Source organism: Salvelinus alpinus, chromosome 9 (genome assembly GCF_045679555.1).
Source record: "Salvelinus alpinus chromosome 9, SLU_Salpinus.1, whole genome shotgun sequence".
Classification (NCBI taxonomy): Eukaryota; Metazoa; Chordata; class Actinopteri; order Salmoniformes; family Salmonidae; genus Salvelinus; species Salvelinus alpinus.
Window position 1 is genome coordinate 59,894,102 of NC_092094.1, and position 23,984 is coordinate 59,918,085.

The following is a 23,984-nucleotide window of genomic DNA, read 5'->3' on the forward strand; positions in this document are numbered from 1 at the left end:
TGCAATTGAGATATTCACATTTTAACGAGGGGTGACTATCAAAAGGGGCATAAGTGACACTGGGTCAAATGTAGTACTTTTCTGTTATTATATGAGTATTATATTTAAATAGTCATCTAAAATAGGGGCTCAATTGAATCCATAACGCTGAGGTTCAGCGCAATTGAAATTTAAAGGCAATGCTCCCACGTTTGCGGAGACTGCGTTCACCATAAACGCTGTATATGTCAACTCAATCGGAAGTTGGCTTGAAATTTAAAGCGCTCTGCAGCGCTGAACTTCGGTGATAAGGAATGAATCGAGCCCTAAATCTATCCAGTGGCAAAAGAACCTACTCAAATCTACCCTGGTCCCAGATCTGTTTGTGCTCTTGCTAATTCCATTGCTGTCAACGGCATGACAATTCCATAAGGAGTTGGCAACAGAGAAGAAACAGACAGGCACCCAGGCTCATTGAAATAAAAGGTAAAAACATAAAGACCTATTAAAACCAATTGCTTGCCAGGCTTGATGCTTTATTACAGTATTTATTACAGTATTGAGCAGTAAAGCAGAGTTTGGGTAGGAGGTTGCAGTTCCAAATCCCATGTTGGCTACTGTTATATCCTATTCATACTACTGTGCCTAACCAAGCCAAGCTGCACTGCACTGGCCTGGTTCCTCATCCGCCATAGTTTCTGGAACCGTGCTGAAAATGAGAATGATAAAATATCCTGGGCCAGCACAGTGCGGTTCAGGTCAGCACAATAGTGTGAAATGATATTATTGTACCTTGCCAGGGTTTTGTCCATTAGCAATGTAAAACAAAACATTTGCATTTCTTAGGTACTCCCTACCTGTTTCAGTCTGGTTACTTCCATTTGTTACCTAATGAACATGACCCAGTTTACTTACAGTTGAAGTCGGAAGTTTACATACACCTTAACCAAATACATTTAAACTCGGTTTTTCACAATTCCTGACATTCAATCCTAGTAAAAAATTCCCTGTTTTAGGTCAGTTAGGATCATCACTTTATTTTAAGAATGTGAAAAGTCAGAATAATAGTACAGAGAATGATTTATTTCTGCTTTTATTTCTTTCATCACATTCCCAGTTGGTCAGAAGTTTACATACTAATTGAGTGTATTTGGTGGCATTGCCTTTATATTGTTTAACTTGGGTCAAACGTTTTGGGTAGCCTTCCACAAGCTTCCCACAATAAGTTGGGTGAATTTTGGCCCATTCCTCCTGACAGAGCTGGTGTAACTGAGTCCGGTTTGTTGGCCTCCTTGCTCGCACACGCTTTTTCAGTTCTGCCCACAAATTTTCCATAGGATTGAGGTCAGGGCCTTGTGATGGCCACTCCAATACCTTGACTTTGTTGTCCTTAAGCCATTTTGCCACAACTTTGGAAGTATGCTTTGGGTCATTGTCCATTTGGAAGACCCATTTGCAACCAAGCTTTAACTTCCTGACTGATGTGTAGAGATGTTACCTCAATATATCAACATAATTTTCCTTCCTCGTGATGCCATCTATTTTGTGAAGTGCACCAGTCCCTCCTTCAGCAAAGCACCCTGACAACATGATGCTGCCACCCCTGTGCTTCACGGTTGGGATGGTGTTCTTTGGCTTGCAAGCCTTCCCCTTCTTCCTCCAAACATAATGATGGTCATTATGACGAAACAATTCTATTTTTGTTTCATCAGACCAGAGGACATTTCTCCAAAAAGTACGATCTTTGTCCCCATATGCAGTTGCAAACCGTAGCCTGTTTTTTATGGCGGTTTTGGAGCAGTGGCTTCTTCCTTGCTGAGCGGCCTTTCAGATTATGTCGATATAGGACTCATTTTACTGTGGATATAGATACTTTTGTACCCGTTTCCTCCAGCATCTTCACAAGGTCCTTTGCTGTTGTTCTGGGATTGATTTGCACTTTTCGCACCAAAGTATGTTCATCTCTAGGAGACAGAACGCGTCTCCTTCCTGAGCGTTATGACGGCTGCGTGGTCCCATGGTGTTTATATTTGCGTACTATTGTTTGTACAGATGAACAAGGTACCTACAGGCGTTTGGAAATTGCTCCCAAGGATGAACCAGACTTGTGGAGGTCTACAATTTATTTTCTGAGTTTTTGGCTGATTTCTTTTGATTTTCCCATGATGTCAAGCAAAGAGGCACTGAGTTTGAAGCTAGGCCTTGAAATACATCCACAGGTACACCTCCAATTGACTCGAATGATGTCAAATAGCCTTTCAGAAGCTTCTAAAGGCATGACATCATTTTCTGGAATTTTCCAAGCTGTTTAAAGGCACAGTCAACTTAGGGTATATAAACTTCTGACCCACTGGAATTGTGATACAGTGAATTATAAGTGAAATAATCTGTCTGTAAACAATTGTTGGAAAAATTACTAGTGTCATCCACAAAGTAGATGTCCTAATCAACTTACTAAAACTATAGTTTGTTAACAAGAAATGTGTGGCGTGGTTGAAAAACGAGTTTTAATGACTCCAACATTAGTGTATGTAAACGTCCGACTTCAACTGTAATGGTTAGTGTGTACTAGGCCTGGAATTGTCCAGCTACGCAAAGCTTTATCTTACATTAATAATAATAATTTGCCTACAATTATTAAAACACAATAAAAAAGGGAACTCCCTGTTAAATACTCTCATCTTTTTTTCTTTAAATAGAAAATGTCCATTCCATTCTTTAGTACGTTTTTTTCTTTCCTCTTCACTCTGTCAAAAAAGAAAGAAAAAAAATAGGACGACTATGTATAAAGAAAATACACTTAGTAAAACCAACTTCTTTCAATTCACTGAGGGGGCTCTCAAATCCACCTCTTCTCTCACAGTCTTCACCACTCTGAAGGGGGCTGAAGGAAAAGAGAAAACTCCAGCCCCTTCATATCAGTGGTCCATGAAAATAACGTTCCAGACTTTCTATATTCCATCAGAACCTTTTAACCTTTATTTGAGGCATAGAAACATAATCTAGTCACTCTATTTCTATAATATGAGGCCTTTACGGGCTTTGTCCACTGGGCGGCAGCAGTGTTCTAGAAATCCTAAATGTTAAAAGTTCTCACTGCCTCATTCCGCTGTCTTGTCCGTCTCTGTACACAAGCTTCCAGAGCCTTGGTGACAAACAGAAAGACAGACGGATAGACCATTCTGTCCACTCTTCCACTGCGTATATATAGCTACTGTAATAGACAGCTAGATGTGAGTACTTCAGGTCAAAAACTGAATAGTCCGTGTAGCAAAATAAATTGTCACAGGAGTCAAATTTGGGAACAGGCCGTCACGGTACCCATCCTGTACCCATCACACCCACTCTCTATCCAGCCTCATCTCTTTCATCCTCGTCTTACCCTCCATCGAGAAATAATGATTAAGGATGACGATGCCCTTAGATGCTGAGCTAAGGTCAGTTTCAGTGGTTTTCCACTCTAATGGTTCAGGTTAGGATCGCGGGATGGCAATCTGATCCTAAATCTGTATCTAAGGGCACTCGTGACGTCCTCGGACACTTGAGACGTCCTCCTCCCAGGAGGAAGAGAGTGTGCACCGGTCGCACACTCTCTTCCTCCTTTTCCTCTCCATTCCATCCTTCTCCTTTCCTCGTCAGACACGGGAGGTGATGTAGAGAGAGCGTAGCCGGCGAGCCAGGGTCGTCTCGAGCTCCTCCAGTGGCGAGTCTCCCCTAGGAGGCACCATTTTAGGCCCCGAGCCCATCTCCGTCACCCAGCGGGCCCCCAGAGGCCCCAGGAGCAGGGACCGGAAGGCCTCTCTCTCCAGGAGCCCTGCCATGTGCTGCAGGAAGAAGCCCTCGCAGAACGAACTCAGCACTGACGCACCGTGGGCCTGGGGTGGAGAGAGAGACACACACACTTATGGCTCAATTCGCTACAAAACCACACTGCAGTATTTACGCAGTAGCTATTTTTCCCATGGTTCTGTTTAACAAACTACTACCAGATAGACCCCAGTCACAGCTATTCTTTACCTTTTCAGAATAACACGGAACCCAAACCGCCTGCGCCATCGTGCGCTATCGTGCATAAATGTATTTTGTCCCCCTACACCAAACGCGATCACGACATGCAGGTTAAAATATCAAAACAAACTCTGAACCAATGACATTAATTTGGGGACAGGTCGAAAAGCATTAAACATGTATGGCAATTTAGCTAGTTAGCTTGCACTTGCTAGCTAATTTGTCCTATTTAGCTAGCTTGCTGTTGCTAGCTAATTTGTCCTGGGATATAAACATTGAGTTGTTATTTTACCTGAAATGCACAAGGTCCTCTACTCCGACAATTAATCCACACATAAAACGGTCAACCGAATCGTTTCTAGTTATCTCTCCTCCTTCCAGGCTTTTTCATCTTTGAACTTATATGGTGATTGGCATCTACACTTTCATAGTATTACCACGACAACCGGCAAAACAGTTTGTCTTTCAATCACCCACGTGGGTATAACCAATATATCTAGATGGCACGTGGGTACCTGCTCCTTTAAACCAATGAGGAGATGGGAGAGGCAGGACTTGCGGCGCGATCTGAGTCAGAAATAGGAATGACTTCTATTTTAGCCCTTGGCAACGCAGACGCTCGTTGGCGCGCGCAAGCAGTGTGGGTGCAATAATTGAATAACATGGATTTCTAAATGTATTTTGCAACGCTCGCGCACGCGACGTGTCCGGTCTGGTCAGCATGTAAGAAGAGTGTAGTGTGACATTTGGGTGACATTTGTAAACTGAGACTCTTATTAATACATGACGGTATCCAACAAACAACTGAGATCCAGAATACGCAGTGAGAGCCTATATCTAGGGCCTTACCTTGGCCGTCCTGTAGATGCTGACAGCATTTTCAAGATCGATGCTCTGGGAGCAGATTATCTCACAGTGTCTCTGTAGGGCCCCCAACTGGAAGACGCTGGCCGCTGAGAGCAGCTGGGGAACACCAACCACATAACAAAATACGGCAGATTAGATCATGCTACAAGTTCTCAGGCTTGTGATCCATTCAAAGCCTTTTTTTGCCCAACAAATCAAGCGATTTCAGTATGAATATGTGAAGAAAAAAAACAACATCATTACAATGAGTGAGTGATTGACTGCTCTGGTGAATTTGGTTGTAGATTTAGTACAAGGACCTCAATGACATACAGTATGGCTCTATTTCAATGTCTCATAAATCTGTCCTCTCCTCACCTACTCGCCTTCATCTGCACTGATTGGAAAATGCTCGACGGGATTTAACCAGATCAGTGCCTTCAGATCAGTGCAATGAATGAGTAGGCAAGGAGAAGGAGTCTATGTGTCTTTCTATGAGCATTTCAGAAACAAAATGGCTGAATTCCCACCTCCAACAAGTCAGACACGTTGGTCTTCAGTGACTCTGTCCCTCCGCAGTACAGGTATGACATCATCATCTGGACAGAGGTCAAATAAATTGTCAGATTTACCATCATCCAATATTCCATCAACTCATTGGTCATACTCTTGATATATTCCGATATGATTTCAGATCATTGGTTAAAGGAAAGGGAAGGTAACAAGGATAGGAAACACATAGAGATAACTGTTATACCGCATATGAGGAAACAGTTTGGAGTAAAAGGACATCGTACCTAAAATTGTTTTGGAGTCTAAAGCCCCGCCAAGCTAATGACATAAATTCTGGGATTCTCTAGTCAATATGGGGCTATGTAGACACACATAACTAAATATCTATATGATACTCAACAGTGAGAACTAAGATTCAAGTTGAGAGCTCATCATCTGATTCAGTTACCTGGAAGACGTTGTACTTGACGTCACTGATCTCAATATCTTTAGTTCCGTCTGGTCCTGATGAGGCCAGCAGAGACTTGAACCTGCGCACCCCAGAGAAAAGTTCAGGTTAGACAATGGTCATCAATTGTCAACTCCATGGTTGTAATTATTTCACAAACACATATTCAACAACATTTCCGTAATCCCTCCACTTGCCAATTCTAAACAATATCCTCCTCTCTCCCCTACCCTCCAACATGACCATTATCTGCCTGAACATCACCTCTACCCACGCCTCTCACCCTTCTGTGAACCCCACTCACCTTTCCTCACCCATTCTCCCCCATTCCCTCCCCCCTTACTCTTCTCACCTGTCTGAAGCAGTGATCAGCAGGACTTTGTGGGCGTAGAAAGGTTTCCCCTCCACCAAAAACGTCACATCTGACATCTCCGTGTTATTCAGAAAATGGGGGTCTGGAGGAGCAGGAAAAAAAGATGATTTCAACAAATATTCACTCCCTTGCAAATAAAAACTAAAACAATGAAAAACCAACACAGGACTCGTTGGCCGGTTTCGGTTATGTTTGCTTGCACAAGAAGATAATTTTTATACAAATGTTTCATAAAATGTCATGACATTTTCTGTTCATTTATTACATCTATTTGACAGGAACAATGCATCGATCAACATTTCTATAAATGCCCCAAAAGTCAGCCAGCTAACTAGTTTTCAACTGTAGTCCCAGTTAGATAAAAACATTTAAAACAGTACACGTAGAGCTGTTTAAAAAGTTTAGACATTAGAAATTAAATTTCTTAATACAAATTCGAAATGATTCAAATTCAATGTCTGGTTGAGATAATACCACTCCATAGTAACGTCTGTTTGCACAAACATAATTCAAAAGGAGATGTCCATTACCCAGCTGCGCTGAGAGGGTGACCTTCATCTCCGGAATGGCCGGTAGTGGAGCCGGCCCGAAGCAGTGGCTAAAGATGGCTGCAAGCTGCTGGGTGATGGCATCGTTCTGAGGGAGAGAGGAAACGGGTTAGACTAGATCCAATAGCCTACGCATGAAAAGAACAATGTATTACAATACTGTTATTTATTTATATTTGCTTTGTTCATTTCATTCATTTTACCCTTGTTGAGTTGTTCGCTCATTTGTTTGTTTGTTCACTTTGTCTTTACTATGAAATCTGAGCCATGTGAAAGCACATCGATGCCACCAGAGAAAACAGACTTGGGACAAGGCTAGAGAGTAGAGAGTAAATGAAAAAAGCAGTGACCAGACCCGGATTCAAATACTATTCTAAATCTTTCAATTACTTTGAGTCTTTGCTCTAGTCTGCCTGGAGTACCAGATGGGCAGAATTTGCAGTTTTGGGACTATTCCATTGTTCCATTAAGCCAGGCCTGCTCAATCAAGCACAGATAATGTATTTGAACCCAAGTCTGAGAGTGACATAAAGTTGACAAAGTGAAGTAAGGTGGCCCTACCTTGGTGGTTCGTAGGATGGTGAACATGAGGGGTAGGCCCAGAGAGACTAGCTCGTGGCAGTAGTCTTCCTCCCTGATGGAGGTGAACTCTCGAAGGAGGGACAGAGTGACCGAGGCCCTAGACTGCTGCTGGGCCACTCGCAGAGACTCCAGCCACACGTGCAGCTTCCATGGGACACCTGGACAAGTCACATTACACATGATGATAAAATAAGTAGAAAGGATGTTTCCACATACTGTACAGTACCAGTCAAAAGTTTGGACACACGTACTCATTCAAGGGTTTTTCTTTATTTTTTACTATTTTCTACATTGTAGAATAATAGTGAAGACATCAAACCTATGAAATAACACATATGGAATCATATAGTAACCAAAAAAGTGTTAAACAAATCAAAATATATTTTATATTTGCATTGATGACAGCTTTGCATACTCTTGGCATTCTCTCAACCAGCTTCATGACGTAGTCACTTGGAATGCATTTCAATTAACAGCTGTGCCTTGTTAAGAGTTCATTTGTGGAATTTCCTTCCTTCTTAATGCGTTTGAATCAGTTTTGTTGGGACAAGGTAGGGGCGGTTTACAGAAGTTTGCCCTATTTGGTAAAAGACCAAATCCATATTATGGCAAGAACAGCTCAAATAAGCAAAGAGAAATGACAGTCCATCATTGCTTTAATTTTAATTTTTTATTTAGTATTTTAATTGAACCTTTATTTAACTAGGCAAGCCAGTTAAGAACAAATTCTTATTTACAATGACGGCCTACCCCGGTCAAACCCTAACCCGGACGATGTTGGGTCAATTGTGCGCCGCTCTATGGGACTCCCAAACACAGCCAGTTGAGATAAAGCCTGGAATCGAACCAGGGTCTGTAGTGACGCCTCTAGCACTGAGATGCAGTGCCTTAGACCGCTGCGCCACTTGGGAGCTCTAAGATATGAAGGTCAGTCAACACGGAAGTTTTCAAGAATTTCAAGTGCAGTCGCAAAAACCATCAAGCGCTATGATGAAACTGAGGACCGCCACAGGAAAGGATGACCCATAGTTACCTCTGCTGCAGACGATTTCATTAGATTTACCAGCCTCATAAATTGCAGCCCAAATAAATTCTTCAAAGAGTTCAAGTAACAGGCATCTCAACATCAACTGTTTAAAGGAGACTGCGTGAATCAGGCCTTCATGGTTGAATTGCTGAAAAGAAACCACTACTAAAGGACACTAATACGAAGAAGATACTTGCTTGGGCCAAGAAACACGAGCAATGGACATTAGACCAGTGGAAATCTGTCTTTTGGTCTGTCCAAAAGTCCAAATGTTAGATTTTTGGTACCAACCGCCATGCAGAGTAGGTGAACGGATGATCTCTGCATGTGTGGTTCCCACCGTGAAGCATAGAGTATGAACTGTGATGGTGTGGGGGTGCTTTGCTGGTGACACTGTCAGTGATATTTTTAGAATTCAAGGCACGCTTAACTAGCATGGCTAACACAGCATTCTGCAGCAATACACCCATCCCATCTTGTTTGCGCTTAGTTGGACTATCAATTGTTTTTCAACAGGACAATGACACAACACACCTCCAGGCTGTGTAAGGGCTATTTGACCAAGAAGGAGAGTGATGGAGTGCTGCATCAGATGACCTGGCCTCCACAGTCGCCCGGTCTCAACCCAACTGAGATGGTTAGGGATGAGTTGGACCGCAGCGTGAAGTAAATGCAGCCAACAAGAGCTCAGCATATGTGGGAACTCCTTTAATACGGTTGGAAAAGCATTCCAGGTGAAGCTGGTTGAGAGAATGCCAAGAGTGTGCAAAGCTGTCATCAAGGCAAAGGGTTTGCTTTAACACTTTTTTGGTTACTATATGATTCCATATGTGTTATTTCATAGTTTTGATGTCTTCACTATTAGAAAATAGTAAAAATAAAGAAAAACCCTTGAATGAGTAGGTGTGTCCAAACTTTTGACTGGTACTGCATGTTCTATCCATCTTGTAAAAAGAACAAAAATGCCAGCCAGCAAGCACACTATGGTCCTGTCTGACTTGAAGAAGATCCAATGCGAATCAGAAAATCCTCACAATTAAAAGGCGATAGGAGCCTTCCTCTTAGTCTTTATCATGTACAGTATATTCATTTGCCCAGTATCTAAGGGCTCTATTCAATCCGCATTGTGGAAAATTCAGCTTTACAGCGTGATTCAAATGTAAAGGCAATGTTCCCACTTTAGCGGAGATGGTAAACGTTTGTTATGTCGGGCTCAATCAAAAATGACCTTAAAATGTATATAGCGGAATCTGTAATGGTTCAGGGTTATGAGATTTCCATCCATAATGTGACTATTCGGATTGATGATGAATGGATGCTTAACACAGCCTCTTTTATGTCACCATATTGAGACGTTTTACACATTTTCTATCTGTGGTCCCATTCCCCACTTACCCAGTGCCCGTAGCTCTATGGTGACATCCAGGTAGCCGTGCTCGGCGCTGTAGTAGCTAGCCTCCTGAAGGGCCTTCATCCTGGCCTTGCACAGCCGCGGGATGCCCCCCTCAGATGGGCACCCAGGGGATGAAGGAGGCAGGCTGGGGAGAGGGCAGGCGTCCTCCCCTTCCACCCCTTCGGCTAGGATCTCTTCGAGGGAGAGGACGTCCTCTTTGACCTGCTGGGGCTGGGTGAGCAGTTTGCGCAACACGTTCCTGTTGGAGAGAGGGGGAGGGAGGGAGAACGAGAAAGGGAGAGAGGGACGGCGGGCGGGAGGGAGAGGGGGCAGCAGGGAGAGTAGATGATAGGGAGGGCGAGGGAGAGAGAAAGAGAGAGGGAATCAGTGGAGGTTGTTTAAGGTTTACTTGGGCAAAAGCTATCATGCACATATAGCTACATTCATGGAGTCCGCTACACATAGCCACAATTTCCACTCAAAGTTCCATGAAATGCAAAGGTATAGCTTCTCTTAAATGATATAATCTGTCACAAGTATACAGGCATCCACGCGTTGAGTCTACATCCTGATCCCCTAACACACACACACACACACACACACACACACACACACACACACACACACACACACACACACACACACACACACACACACACACACACTGAACAGGTGGAGCGCTCTACACTCTTCAACAGTTGGTTTCTGACAGATGGGCTATGAATGGAATGAAGCACCTGATCCCACCCCTACACCCCCTTAAACACACACACACACCCTTCCTCTAACCCCCTTATCCCATATGCCAGGGGTAGTAAGTCAAGTATATGACAAATAACAGGGCTAGTACGGTTAACATAGGCTACATCTGACTACTCTCAAGTCTTTCCTTCCTACCCTTACTTAGAATGACAACACATTATAGGGAATTCCAATTCCATAGTGTTGCTTTCACTTTTTCAAACAATGACTTTTTACACTACTGAGCCGAACCAAGCTGTAAAGCAGTACTGAGCTGGCCTGGTCACGCATTCACTATAGTTGCTGTGAAAAGAACATATCTGAGCCAGCGTAGTTTGGTTGGGTTGGTACAGTAGTGTGATAAGGGTTCTTCAGACGTTCCTCCTCGTACCTGTGTCCGTGCGCTGCGGCGTGACTGAAGCAGTTCATGTCCTCATAGAGTGATGATGTCAAAGCGTTGCCGTCACGGGTCTTGGACAGAGGGTCTGCCCCCCTGGTGAGGAGCAGGCTCACCATCTCATAGTTCCCTGGCGACAAGGAAATCAAAGGGTTAATAGCGCAAAACGCATTTGTGCAACTCCGATCTGACAAACACAGTGAAATGCTTTTGAATTAGAGTCAAGGATGATAAAATATCACACTTACAATATCTGACTTACAGACTCGCTCGTGTAGATACACAAACACTCACGCACGTACTTGTTGGGAGCCTACAGACTGTCACAAGCTGTGTGTGGTTTGTGTGTGTGTGTCCCTCTCTGCAACTTCTCAGATATCTGTGTGGCTTCTCAGATATGTAACACAGGAATGTGTTGCCCAGAGGCTTCTAAACACCCAACCAACCAACCAACCCCCCCACACACACACACCTGACGACAGACATGTTCATTCGCTCCTAAACACGTATTCCCTCCCTACCTAATTCCTTCCATCCCTTATTAATTCTCTGAATTCATTCCTCACTATCCCTCCTTCAGTCAATCTCACACTCCTTCCCTCGTATTCCTCACCTCGCACTAGTAACTGACCTCAGTAAGTCAGAGCCAGGTGAACTTCTGTTGCTGTACAGAGTTACTGTACTGAGCAGAGCCCTATTCTACGAATGAGGTTTGAGGAGTTAGCAGGAAAGTTCAACTCAGGATAAGTAGTCGCATTAAAGTGATTCACCTTTTAGCAAGGAAACGAATCCTTCAGAACTAATCTGCTCCGGGGCAGACTAACTCAGGGCTTACTCTATTTATCCTGAGTGAAGTGTCGGAGCCGTGAGTTGAGGACCAATGAAATCAGATCCCCTCCCTCTCGCAAAGATGGTGTCATCATCGCCTTCTTTTTAATGTAATTTGAGGAAGATGGCAGATTAAATATTTTATTATTTTATTAATCAAATGTGGTTGTTTTTCTGTGTTAAAAATAGTCATGTTAAATCACATTACACATTTAGAAATGACAGAATGCATTTGCAACTTCAGCACAGTAAAACGTTTGCATGACTTAATACAATTATTTTATCGATAGGAGTGAGAAAAAAGGTGTTTGTGCTGTCGTGACTTTACTTTCATTAATCTGATGACTGTTATTCATTTAATCCACTAACTATGTTTAATTGTGACCCGATTTAAATTAATCAATTAACAATTAGCTCATTAAGAATTTGGGGCACCACTGAAGAGGTTGCTCAAAGAGTTACCATCTCCCGAATTAAACTCTACAAGTTATTTACCTATAACATCTATAAAACAGTCAACATATTAATCATAACCTCTTATCATGTCAACCTCCTGCATCTGCAAAAAAAACATCCTTACTCGTGATTCAGTACTACACTAATTGGTTTAATTATTTATTTACTAGCAAACTAAATAATAACAGGATAACATACAGTGGGGAGAACAAGTATTTGATACACTGCCGATTTTGCAGGTTTTCCAACTTACAAAGCATGTAGAGGTCTGTAATTTTTATCATAGGTACACTTCAACTGTGAGAGACGGAATCTAAAACAAAAATCCAGAAAATCACATTGTATGATTTTTAAGTAATTCACTTGCATTTTATTGCATGACATAAGTATTTGATACATCAGAAAAGCAGAACTTAATATTTGGTACAGAAACCTTTGTTTGCAATTACAAAGATCATACGTTTCCTGTAGTTATTGACCAGGTTTGCACACACTGCAGCAGGGATTTTGGCCCACTCCTCCATACAGACCTTCTCCAGATCCTTCAGGTTTCGGGGCTGTCGCTGGGCAATACGGACTTTCAGCTCCCTCCAAAGATTTTCTATTGGGTTCAGGTCTGGAGACTGGATAGGCCACTCCAGGACCTTGAGATGCTTCTTACGGAGCCACTCCTTAGTTGCCCTGGCTGTGTGTTTCGGGTCGTTGTCATGCTGGAAGATCCAGCCACGACCCATCTTCAATGCTCTTACTGAGGGAGGGAGGTTTTTGGCCAAGATCTCGCGATACATGGCCCCATCCATCCTCCCCTCAATATGGTGCAGTCGTCCTGTCCCCTTTGCAGAAAAGCATCCCCAAAGAATGATGTTTCCACCTCCATGCTTCACGGTTGGGAGGGTGTTCTTGGGGTTGTACTCAACCTTCTTCTTCCTCCAAACACGGCGAGTGGAGTTTAGACCAAAAAGCTCTATTTTTGTCTCATCAGACCACATGACCTTCTCCCATTCCTCCTCTGGATCATCCAGATGGTCATTGGCAAACTTCAGACAGGCCTGGACATGCGCTGGCTTGAGCAGGGGGACCTTGCGTGCGCTGCAGGATTTTAATCCATGACGGCGTAGTGTGTTACTAATGGTTTTCTTTGAGACTGTGGTCCCAGCTCTCTTCAGGTCATTGACCAGGTCCTGCCGTGTAGTTCTGGGCTGATCCCTCACCTTCCTCATGATCATTGATGCCCCACGAGGTGAAATCTTGCATGGAGCCCCAGACCGAGGGTGATTGACCGTCATCTTGAACTTCTTCCATTTTCTAATAATTGCGCCAACAGTTGTTTCCTTCTCACCAAGCTGCTTGCCTATTGTCCTGTAGCCCATCCCAGCCTTGTGCAGGTCTACAATTTTATCCCTGATGTCCTTACACAGCTCTCTGGTCTTGGCCATTGTGGAGAGGTTGGAATCTGTTTGATTGTGTGTGGACAGGTGTCTTTTATACAGGTAACGAGTTCAAACAGGTGCAGTTAATACAGGTAATGAGTGGAGAACAGGAGGGCTTCTTAAAGAAAAACTAACAGGTCTGTGAGAGCCGGAATTCTTACTGGTTGGTAGGTGATCAAATACTTATGTCATGCAATAAAATGCAAATTAATTATTTAAAAATCATACAATGTGATTTTCTGGATTTTTGTTTTAGATTCCGTCTCTCACAGTTGAAGTGTACCTATGATAAAAATTACAGACCTCTACATGCTTTGTAAGTAGGAAAACCTTCAAAATCGGCAGTGTATCAAATACTTGTTCTCCCCACTGTACATACTTAATACATGAGACCCTAGTGGACTTTTACAATATGGTGGCTTCTACACAATGCCATGGAGAGAGAGAGAGAGAGAGAAAAAGACACTTATTGTCGATACAGTACTATTCTCACTGTAATCATATAATTTGCACACGAATCGCCGCCCGTTTGGAATAAGAAATCATTCATGTATTTACGTGTGAGTGCCTTTGTTCGGTCAGAACCAGCCCCCCTTAGGAAGGTTGTTGGCCTTTCAGCGGCAAGCTGTATGGCTCTGATTGTCCGAAAGTGGTCTCCCCTTTCCTGTCTTCTACTGTTGTTCACTCTGGAAGATAGCTAGCCAGCCGTGTCGACTGGTGATGAGCGTGGTAGGATAGTCTCACTTAGATTCACATTTCTAGATATTTGACTCAAGACAGCTACTCAGCTGTCTCAGTGATTGTCTGAGAGGAGAGTTAGTTTTCCCCCTCGTGTTGGTATTCAGGATTTGGACCACGATGGAAATGAGCTGCAGCTCGCCATCTCTCTGGTCTAAAGGAAGGTGAGTTTATTTCTTCACCTCGTGTTGAGGTTCAAAGATCAAACCATTTCAAACATGTAGCTCCCGCCTCACATTTCCTGGTCTGAGATTCAGAGTTTAAACCACTTTAGACGTGGGCTGCAACTCCCCATCTTTCCTGGTCTAATGTTAATCTCTGTGGGCAATCCTTGTATGCACTCTGGCTGAAGGGCACAGTTCCATCAGGCTGACACGCTCTTCTGACCTCACTCATGGTGTGGCTACTTACTGTGCAAAGTTTATAGGAGATAGAATCTCTTATACCTCCTATAATCGCATTCATATCTTAACAAAAATAATTTTATCATTTTTCATATTATATGCACAACGTATTGGATGAAAACTTTACAGATAAAAGGGATATATTTTCCAAGTTATAGTATTTCGTCCATACAATTTTTTATGACATCACAAAATAAAAACCAATATGAAATTAGTTTTCTATAGCTCACCACTGACCCTTCCCCACATTCTTATGTTAGAATTATTGTTCCAGTATCCACTTTTGACTGTGTTCGAGTTTCGGAGGGAAAGACCTGTGGACAAAGATATTTTACTGGAGGGGGAGAACGAGCCCCGCTTCTCCTGTCATTTACAACAGGGTGTGAACTGTCATACCAGCCCAGTTCCCTCTTGCCTCTTCTGTGGGTGAGAAAAGGTCCGGATATTGTCAACCATTGCCAAGCTGATCTGATCCATGGTGATCCTCGCAGGACAGTCATGACAGTGCATTGATAAGCACACCAAAGCACACCAAAGACGGCATTAACGATACGTAATAAAAGAAAGACGGCAGCTCTAACAGCCTATTTCACACCATAGCCTACTGAATTTTGTAAGGTAACGTCTTTCATTTAGATTTCGACACCAATAAAAATGTAGCACTGACTCGCCCATGGATTGATGTTTCGGCATCGTCTCAATGAAGAGTTCGGCGTTCGACTAGCCAAATGTGACATGAACGCGCAGTTACAAGCTCAACTCGAGCAGGCTTGAGTAAATGGCAGGTGCACGATCAATATCCACCTTCGTAACATGGATGAAGCCTGAGCTGGAATGTAAAGCTGACTGAACCTGGCTAGCTTTAGAAAACACTGAGTAGGTCTACCCTCCATCGTAGTATACCTCTCAGGTCTGACATATAATTCCATCACACACTTTTGAATGGATGCTTGTGTGTAAGAGTGTATGTGTGAGCGTTGAGTGAGATCTATATCGTGGTTTGTGTGTATGTGCTTGCGAGTGTGTGTGTGCACGTGTGTATGCCATGTGGCTGTGCCCGACCCGTGCCCACCTGCTGCAGATGCCAGCTGGAGAGGGGTGTCTGCTGTGCTCTCCTGCCCGTTTCGGACGGCTGCCCCTTCCACGTTAGCCCCTGCATCCAACAGGAGCTGCCAACACACACACACACACACACACACACACACACACACACACACACACACACACACACACACACACACACACACACACACACACACACACACACACACACACACACACACACACACACACACACACACACACACACACACACACACACACACACACACAGGGTAAGGGTTAGGCACAACATATTGTAATCTACAGTATATACCCTGTCTGTTGAGGTGGAAGAAGGTGAAGCAAACCACGGCAAAATGATAGGTGTTTCTGTGAAAAAGACATAGGGCCGGGATGCCAAAAAATGCAGATTATAAAGCGGTAGTTTGGGTGGTGATTGGCTGAAATGTGTATATTAGACAATATACCACGGGTATGACACAAAAACATTTGTTCACTGTCTCATTGATGCTTGTAACCAGTTTATAATAGCAATAAGGCACCTCTAGGGCTTGTGGTATATGGCCAATATACCACACCCCCTTAGGCCTTATTGCTTAATTTAAAAACCTGTGTACTGAGATTGACTTTTAAAGGTGATTTCTGCTTGTGCCAATATCTGTAGTTTTTCCCTTTCTTCATCTGGAACTACATAAGGTGTGCCAATTAACAACTGTCTTTTCAGTCATTCCTACCTGCACCACAGAGATGTGACCGTGCAGCACAGCGAAGGTAAGAGCCGCCCAGTGGCGACTGTCTGGGTGGACAGAGGGTTGCTTGGAAGAACAGGCAGGCACCTGGGCAGAAGAGAGAGGGAGAAGAGGTTAGGTATCAATGTCATGATAGATGTTTACTGTAATGCATTGTTCACAGCTGCACATTTACATTTTCTCATTTAGGGCTCAATTCAATATATAGTGTTGAAGATCTGCATTGTAGCGAGATTGACCTTCAGCGATACGGATTGAATCGAGCCTTTAGTCTTATAGTCCTATTCAGAGTGACATCCAATCAGTACCTTCTACTGAGGTACACCAGGGCCAGCCGGTCATGACCAGCCCTTGTCAAATTAACATCAGATTTGACTTTTCATAGCAGTTTAGGAGAATTTACGCAGCAGGTTAGAAGAATTAACGTAGCAGGTTAAAAGTCAAGACTCCAACTATCATTTGGGTCGTCATCCGTGTCTTGTGTGATATACGTGGTTTATTGATAACAACTCTGTTCCCTACTAGTGATTGCAACATTGTAACTCTCCGACGTGAATAGTTGGCAACGATGTTTAGTTTCCAATTGCTACACAATAAGCTCAACTGAAATGCAACAATTGCGCATGATACACAGCCTGGTTTCTTTGTCCTCAAGAAGGCATGATCTTGAGGCCGTCTTTACTCTGCTTTGGAGAAAGAATTCCCTCTCGGAGAAACGGGGATACTCAATACAATCATTCCTAATTTTGCCATGTTCGGGTACACTTAGCTGGCATTTACCGGCTAACAGAAACCCTGCTCAAGAGTAACCAATCAGAGCAGGGGGAAAAAGCCTTACCGCCACGTCTAGGTTGGCCCCGGCATCAATCAACATCTGAACCAGAGCTTCATCTCCCGCTGAGCACGCATACATTAGAGGGGTCATACCCTGCACGCACAGAGAGACAGAGAGAGAGAGAGAGAGAGAGAGAGAGAGAGAGAGAGAGAGAGAGAGAGAGAGAGAGAGAGAGAGAGAGAGAGAGAGAGAGAGAGAGAGAGAGAGAGAGAGAGAGAGAGAGAGAGAGAGAGAGAGAGAGAGAGAGAGAGAGAGAGAGAGAGAGAGAGAGAGAGAGAGAGAGAGAGAGAGAGAGAGAGAGAGAGAGAGAGAGAGAGAGAGAGAGAGAGAGAGAGAGAGAGAGAGAGAGAGAGAGAGAGAGAGAGAGAGAGAGAGAGAGAGAGAGAGAGAGAGAGAGAGAGAGAGAGTAATGCTTTGTTTAGAATATGATTTACCAACAGCAGCACGTTAGACCTCAACTCAGCAGTTGAGTTCACACAAAATGAGCACATCCACACACCTACCTTCAGCACTATAAACACACACACACACCTCACACACACCCTGCTCAACCCCTCACGCTCTCTCAATACCTGGTCATCCATGCTGTTTACTCCGTCAGGCCCCAGCAGGTCGATGGCCTGGCCAATCAGGTCGGTGCGTCCACAGTTGAGCATGCGGAAGCCCAGGTCCAAGTGAAACTTATCAGTGGCTGCCTTGGAGTCCAGACGCCTGAAAGAACTAAAACAACACTCAGGCCTGGGGGAGAAACAGCGGGAAGGGGGAAAAGACAGAAGAAGATGAAGAAGAAGAAGGACAACAGAAAGAGAGGAAGGGAGAGACAAGTGGAGGGGAAAAAGGTTAGCGTTAGGTTAGTCAGTGTTCATCAACCACATAATGTAATGGGTGGAGCAGTTTAATACCTTAATAATGTTTATTTGAGTAGGATGATGTCTAGACTAGACATATGGTGTTAATCTAACTAGGCTAAGACCTTTTAAAAGGGGACAGAAGTTAAGTTTTGATGACTGGTAAAGTCATGTGTTGATGATTTAACTAGTTCATTTGACAGGAGCAAAATATCAGTGAGAGACATATCTTTAAGCCTTTCCTCCATCAGCTGACCTACTGTAGGATCAGGTCCCCTCTGTCAATGTAATCTTAATCATCGTGATCAAAAAGGCAAAACTGATCCAAAATCAGATGTATGGTGCAGCTAGCAGTATCAGTGTTTACTGCCATGACCAATCAGATTACAGGGTCAGGAGGAAATGAACATTCAAAACTTGACAACTTAATTTGAGGCAAAGGTCAATAGACTTTTTTTTTTTTTAATGACCTACTACATTGTCCAGGACATAGAATAAAACAAGTAGTTGCACCGGAAAAACTGGGAATAACGTGGAAAAGTAGAATAAGTGTGGAGAATAACAGTAGTGTTCTTGCTGACACAAGCACACTAATTACCCTATGTTTTAGCATATTGTAAGGAATGAGAAAACTTACAATAGCTTTGGTGAAAGACCAAATAAGTTCTATAGATATGCAGGAAATGTTAGTTGGTCAAAGTCAAAAATGTTTACCGGAGCCTGCATTTGGGCTTATTTGAATTATTGTCCATCGAGATACAGTTGAAGTCGGAAGTTTACATACACTAATGTTGGAGATATTTTAATACTCATCTTTCAACCATTCCACAAATTTCTTGTTAACAAACTATAGTTTTGGCAAGTGGGTTAGAACATCTACTTTGTGCACGACACAAGTTATTTTTCCAACAATTGTTTACAGACAGATTATTTCATTTATAATTCACTGTATCAGATTTCCTGTGGGTCAGAAGTTTACTAAGTTTACTAAGTTGACTGTGCCTTTAAACAGCTTGGAAAATTCCAGAAAATTATGTCATGGCTTTAGAAGCTTCTGATAGCCTATTTGACATCATTTGAGTCATTTGGAGGTGCACCTGTGGATGTATTTCAAGGCCTACCTTCAAACTCAGTGCCTCTTTGCTTGACATCATGGGAAAATCAAAAGAAATCAGCAAAGACCTCAGAAAGAAATTGTAGACCACAAGTCTGGTTCATCCTTGGGAGCAATTTCCAAACGCCTGAAGGTACCACGTTCATCTGTACAAACAATAGCAAGTATAAACACCACGGGACCACTCAGCCATCATACCGCTCAGGAAGGAGACGCGTTCTGTCTCCTAGAGATGCTTTAAAAAGTTGTGCTATAAATTCTCAGACAGCCCAAAGATTCCTTGATGCCTTTCCAGACTCCCTCTTCCTACCCAAGGACGTCAGAGGACAAAAATCAGTTAACCACTTAACCGACAAACTCAATTTAACCTTGCACAATACCCTAGATGCAGATGACTTCCTACCTTCCTGAAGACAAACAATGTATACAAAATGCTTCAGTCTGGTTTTAGACCCCATCATAGCACTGAGACTGCACTTGTGAAGGTGGTAAATTACCTTTTAATGGCGTCAGACCGAGGCCCTGCATCTGTCCTCGTGCTCCTAGACCTTAGTGCTGCTTTGATACCATCGATCACCACATTCTTTTAAAGAGATTGGAAACCCAAATTGACCTACACGGACAAGTTCTGGCCTGGTTTAGATCTTATCTGTCGGAAAGATATCAGTTTGTCTCTGTGAATGGTTTGTCCTCTGACAAATCAACTGTACATTTTGGTGTTCCTCAAGGTTCCATTTTAGGACCACTATTGTTTTCACTATATATTTTACCTCTTGGTGATGTCATTCGGAAACATAATGTTAATTTTCACTCCTATACGGATGACACACAGCTGTACATTTCAATGAAACATGGCGAAGCCCCGAAGCCCCAAAATTGCCCTCGCTGGAAGCCTGTGTTTCAGACATAAGGAAATGGATGGCTGCAAACTTTCTACTTTTAAACTCGGACAAAACAGAGATGATTGTTCTAGGTCCAAGAAACAAAGAGATCTTCTGTTGAATCTGACAATTAATCTTGATGGTTGTACAGTCGTCTCAAATAAAACTGTGAAGGACCTCGGCGTTACTCTGGACCCTGATCTCTCTTTTGACGAACATATCAAGACTGTTTCAAGGACAGCTTTTTTCCATTTACGTAACATTGCAAAAATCAGACATTTTCTGTCCAAAAATGATGCAGACAAATTAATCCATGCTTTTGTTACTTCTAGGTTAGACTACTGCAAAGCTCTACTTTCCGGCTACCCAGATAAAGTACTAAATAAACTTCAGTTAGTGCTAAATACGGCTGCTAGAATCCTGACTAGAACCAACATTTTTTATCATATTACTCCAGTGCTAGCCTCCTGGCTTCCTGTTAAGGCAGGCAATGGCTGATTTCAAGGTTTTACTGCTAACCTACAAAGCATTACATGGGCTTGCTCCTACCTATCTTTCCGATTTGGTCCTGCCGTACATACCTACACGTACGCTACGGTCACAAGAATTTCTAAGCAAACAGCTGGAGGCAGGGCTTTCTCCTATAGAGCTCAATTTTTATGGAATGGTCTGCCTACCCATGTGAGAGACGCAGACTCGGTCTCAAACTTGAAGTATTTATTGAAGACTCATCTCTTCAGTAGGTCCTATGATTGAGTGTAGTCTGGCCCAGGAGTGTGAAGGTGAACGGAAAGGCACTGGAGCAACAAACCGCCCTTGCTGTCTCTGCCTGGCCGGTTCCCCTCTCTCCAGCTTTAATTTCTTTCATCACATTCCAAGTGGGTCAGAAGTTTACATACACTCAATTAGTATTTGGTAGCAATGCCTTTAAATTGTTTAACTTAGGTCAAACATTTTGGGTAGCCTTCCACAAGCTACCCACAATAAGTTGGGTGAATTTTGGTCCATTCCTCCTGATAGAGCTGGTGTAACGGAGTCAGGTTTGTAGGCCTCCTTGCTCACACACGCTTTTTCAGTTCTGCCCACAAATTGTCTATAGGATTGAGGTCAGGGCTTTGTGATGGCCACTCCAATACCTTGACTTTGTTGTCCTTAAGCCATTTTGCCACCACTTGGAAGTATGCTTGGGGTCATTGTCCATTTGGAAGACACATTTGCGGCCAAGCTTTAACTTCCTGACTGATGTCTTGAGATGTTACCTCAATATATCAATATCATTTTCCTACCTCATGATGCCATTTATTTTGTGAAGTGCACCAGTCCCTCCTGCAGCAAAGCACCCCCACGGTTGGGATGGTGTTCTTCGGCTTGCAAGCATCCCCCTTTTTAAATTTTTTATGATTATTTATTGAATATTCGAAACATACATTATACTTGCAGTGAAGCCGCTCAATAACTACATCATACCAGTCATCCAACAGATTCCCATTCAGAGCAACACACAGAAGCATCCAGGGTCAATGTCCTGCTCAAGGGCATGTTGACCGATCTACCACCAGGCCAAAAAACGTGAACCCGAACCCAAAATCCCCCCACAGTTCCCCAAAAGGTGCCCCTCAACCATTCGAGACCCCTCACACAGCCCCCCCATCATATATACACTGCTCAAAAAAATAAAGGGAACACTTAAACAACACAATGTAACTCCAAGTCAATCACACTTCTGTGAAATCAAACTGTCCACTTAGGAAGCAACACTGATTGACAATAAATTTCACATGCTGTTGTGCAAATGGAATAGACAAAAGGTGGAAATTATAGGCAATTAGCAAGACACCCCCAATAAAGGAATGGTTCTGCAGGTGGTGACCACAGACCACTTCTCAGTTCCTATGCTTCCTGGCTGATGTTTTGGTCACTTTTGAATGCTGGCGGTGCTTTCACTCTAGTGGTAGCATGAGACGGAGTCTACAACCCACACAAGTGGCTCAGGTAGTGCAGTTCATCCAGGATGGCACATCAATGCGAGCTGTGGCAAAAAGGTTTGCTGTGTCTGTCAGCATAGTGTCCAGAGCATGGAGGCGCTACCAGGAGACAGGCCAGTACATCAGGAGACGTGGAGGAGGCCGTAGGAGGGCAACAACCCAGCAGCAGGACCGCTACCTCCGCCTTTGTGCAAGGAGGAGCACTGCCAGAGCCCTGCAAAATGACCTCCAGCAGGCCACAAATGTGCATGTGTCTGCTCAAACGGTCAGAAACAGACTCCATGAGGGTGGTATGAGGGCCCGACGTCCACAGGTGGGGGTCGTTTTCATATATATATGATTTATAAATAAATCAATAATGACTAGCTCAAGAAATAGTGAAAATTGTCATCTTATCCAATGGATTCTGTACATTTTCTGGTCAAAAATGGAAGTTGCAAAAACATAAGTTTGCACCGCTTATTTTAATTTGCTCTATGGCTCAGGTGGCCAAGTGTAGGCTATGGCGAAAAGCTGTTTGGCTCAGTTTGTGACTCACGAAGAGGTAGATATTTGCAGCTGTTTCTGATTAATAAACATGCTGGTGGGTGATAACATTCAAAGAAAACCCAGCCCTGAAAAGAAATGTAGACCACAAAGTATTAGCACGTCATTTCAGAGGGAAACAAGGCATTGACATAAAAAAAATCTAAAATCTAAATGCAACATGTAAAGTGTTGATCCCATGTTTTATGAGCTGAAATAAAATATCCCAGAAATGTTCCATATGCACAAAAAGCAGATTTCTCTGAAATGTTGTGTACGAATTTGTTTACATCCCTGTTAGTGAGCATTTCTCCTATGCCAAGATAATCCATCGACCTGACAGGTGTGGCATATGAAGAAGCTGATGAAAAGCCATGATCATTACACAGGTGAACCTTGTACTGGGGACAATAAAAGGCCACCTTAAAATGCAGTTTTGTCACAGATGTCACAAGTTTTGAGAGAGCGTGCAGTATGCAGTGCCTTAGATCGCTGTGCCACTAGGGACATAGTAAGGTGTATGTTGATCGGCTACTGCTGCCACAACTGCCCCTTTTCTCCGTCTCCATCTCTGCTAGGGATTTCTGAGATGTAAAAAAAATCTTAAGCTAACAAGTGGTACGCTTTTTGCCTTTTTTCTAACAAGGGGTACGGCCTACCCCCGCGCACCCTCTCAATTAGAGACCTGCATGTAGGAGTGTGTTTCAAAGAGCACTCTTTTTGGACAAGTCTGAGAGTGAGCTACCTGCATCTCTGCTATCTATTTAACTGTGTGTGTGTGTGTGTGTGTGTGTGTGTGTGTGTGTGTGTGTGTGTGTGTGTGTGTGTGTGTGTGTGTGTGTGTGTGTGTGTGTGTGTGTGTGTGTGTGTGTGTGTGTATACGTGTTTTTGCTCTCTCTCTTACTTCAGCTGTCTGGGTTCACAGTCCAGGCCTGGGAGGAGCTGTCTGGCGGTCTGTCTGACATCATCGCTGTCCACCAATAGGCTGCGGCGGTGCTCAGCGTGCACAATAGCCACTCGCATCCACTCCATCAGGGGCGGCAGCAGCAGAAAGGGCCTATGGAAGACACAGAATGGTGTTACAGAAAAATTCACACCCCATCAATACCTGTTTCCTTCAGAAAGGGGCTATGGAGAGAGAATTCCCTATTCCCTATTTAGTGTAGTAATTTTGACCAGGGCCCATAGTGCTCAGTGATAGGGTGCAATTTGGGGCACTTGTTATTATATAGCTCCCTTATAATGCACTATCTTCTATTTTGCCCCAAATATGA

The 23,984-nt window shown here is 43.4% G+C and overlaps 1 protein-coding gene across 1 annotated transcript in view; it reads right to left on the minus strand.

Annotated features, from left to right (window-relative positions):
- Positions 1–494: 494 nt before the first annotated feature.
- The window catches only part of abtb2b (ankyrin repeat and BTB (POZ) domain containing 2b), a 139,229-nt gene continuing 115,739 nt past the window's right edge, over positions 495–23,984 (minus strand). The window contains exons 4-17 of the mRNA XM_071326837.1: positions 23,615–23,767; positions 17,930–18,095; positions 17,361–17,450; positions 16,508–16,609; positions 15,784–15,880; positions 10,850–10,985; positions 9,720–9,976; positions 7,277–7,455; positions 6,698–6,803; positions 6,147–6,249; positions 5,795–5,876; positions 5,364–5,432; positions 4,837–4,950; positions 495–3,854 (exon numbers count right to left, since the gene is read on the minus strand). Coding sequence (XP_071182938.1) covers positions 3,615–3,854; positions 4,837–4,950; positions 5,364–5,432; positions 5,795–5,876; positions 6,147–6,249; positions 6,698–6,803; positions 7,277–7,455; positions 9,720–9,976; positions 10,850–10,985; positions 15,784–15,880; positions 16,508–16,609; positions 17,361–17,450; positions 17,930–18,095; positions 23,615–23,767 — 1,894 coding nt within the window. The 3' untranslated portion in view covers positions 495–3,614. The remainder of the gene's footprint in view (positions 3,855–4,836; positions 4,951–5,363; positions 5,433–5,794; positions 5,877–6,146; positions 6,250–6,697; positions 6,804–7,276; positions 7,456–9,719; positions 9,977–10,849; positions 10,986–15,783; positions 15,881–16,507; positions 16,610–17,360; positions 17,451–17,929; positions 18,096–23,614; positions 23,768–23,984) is intronic.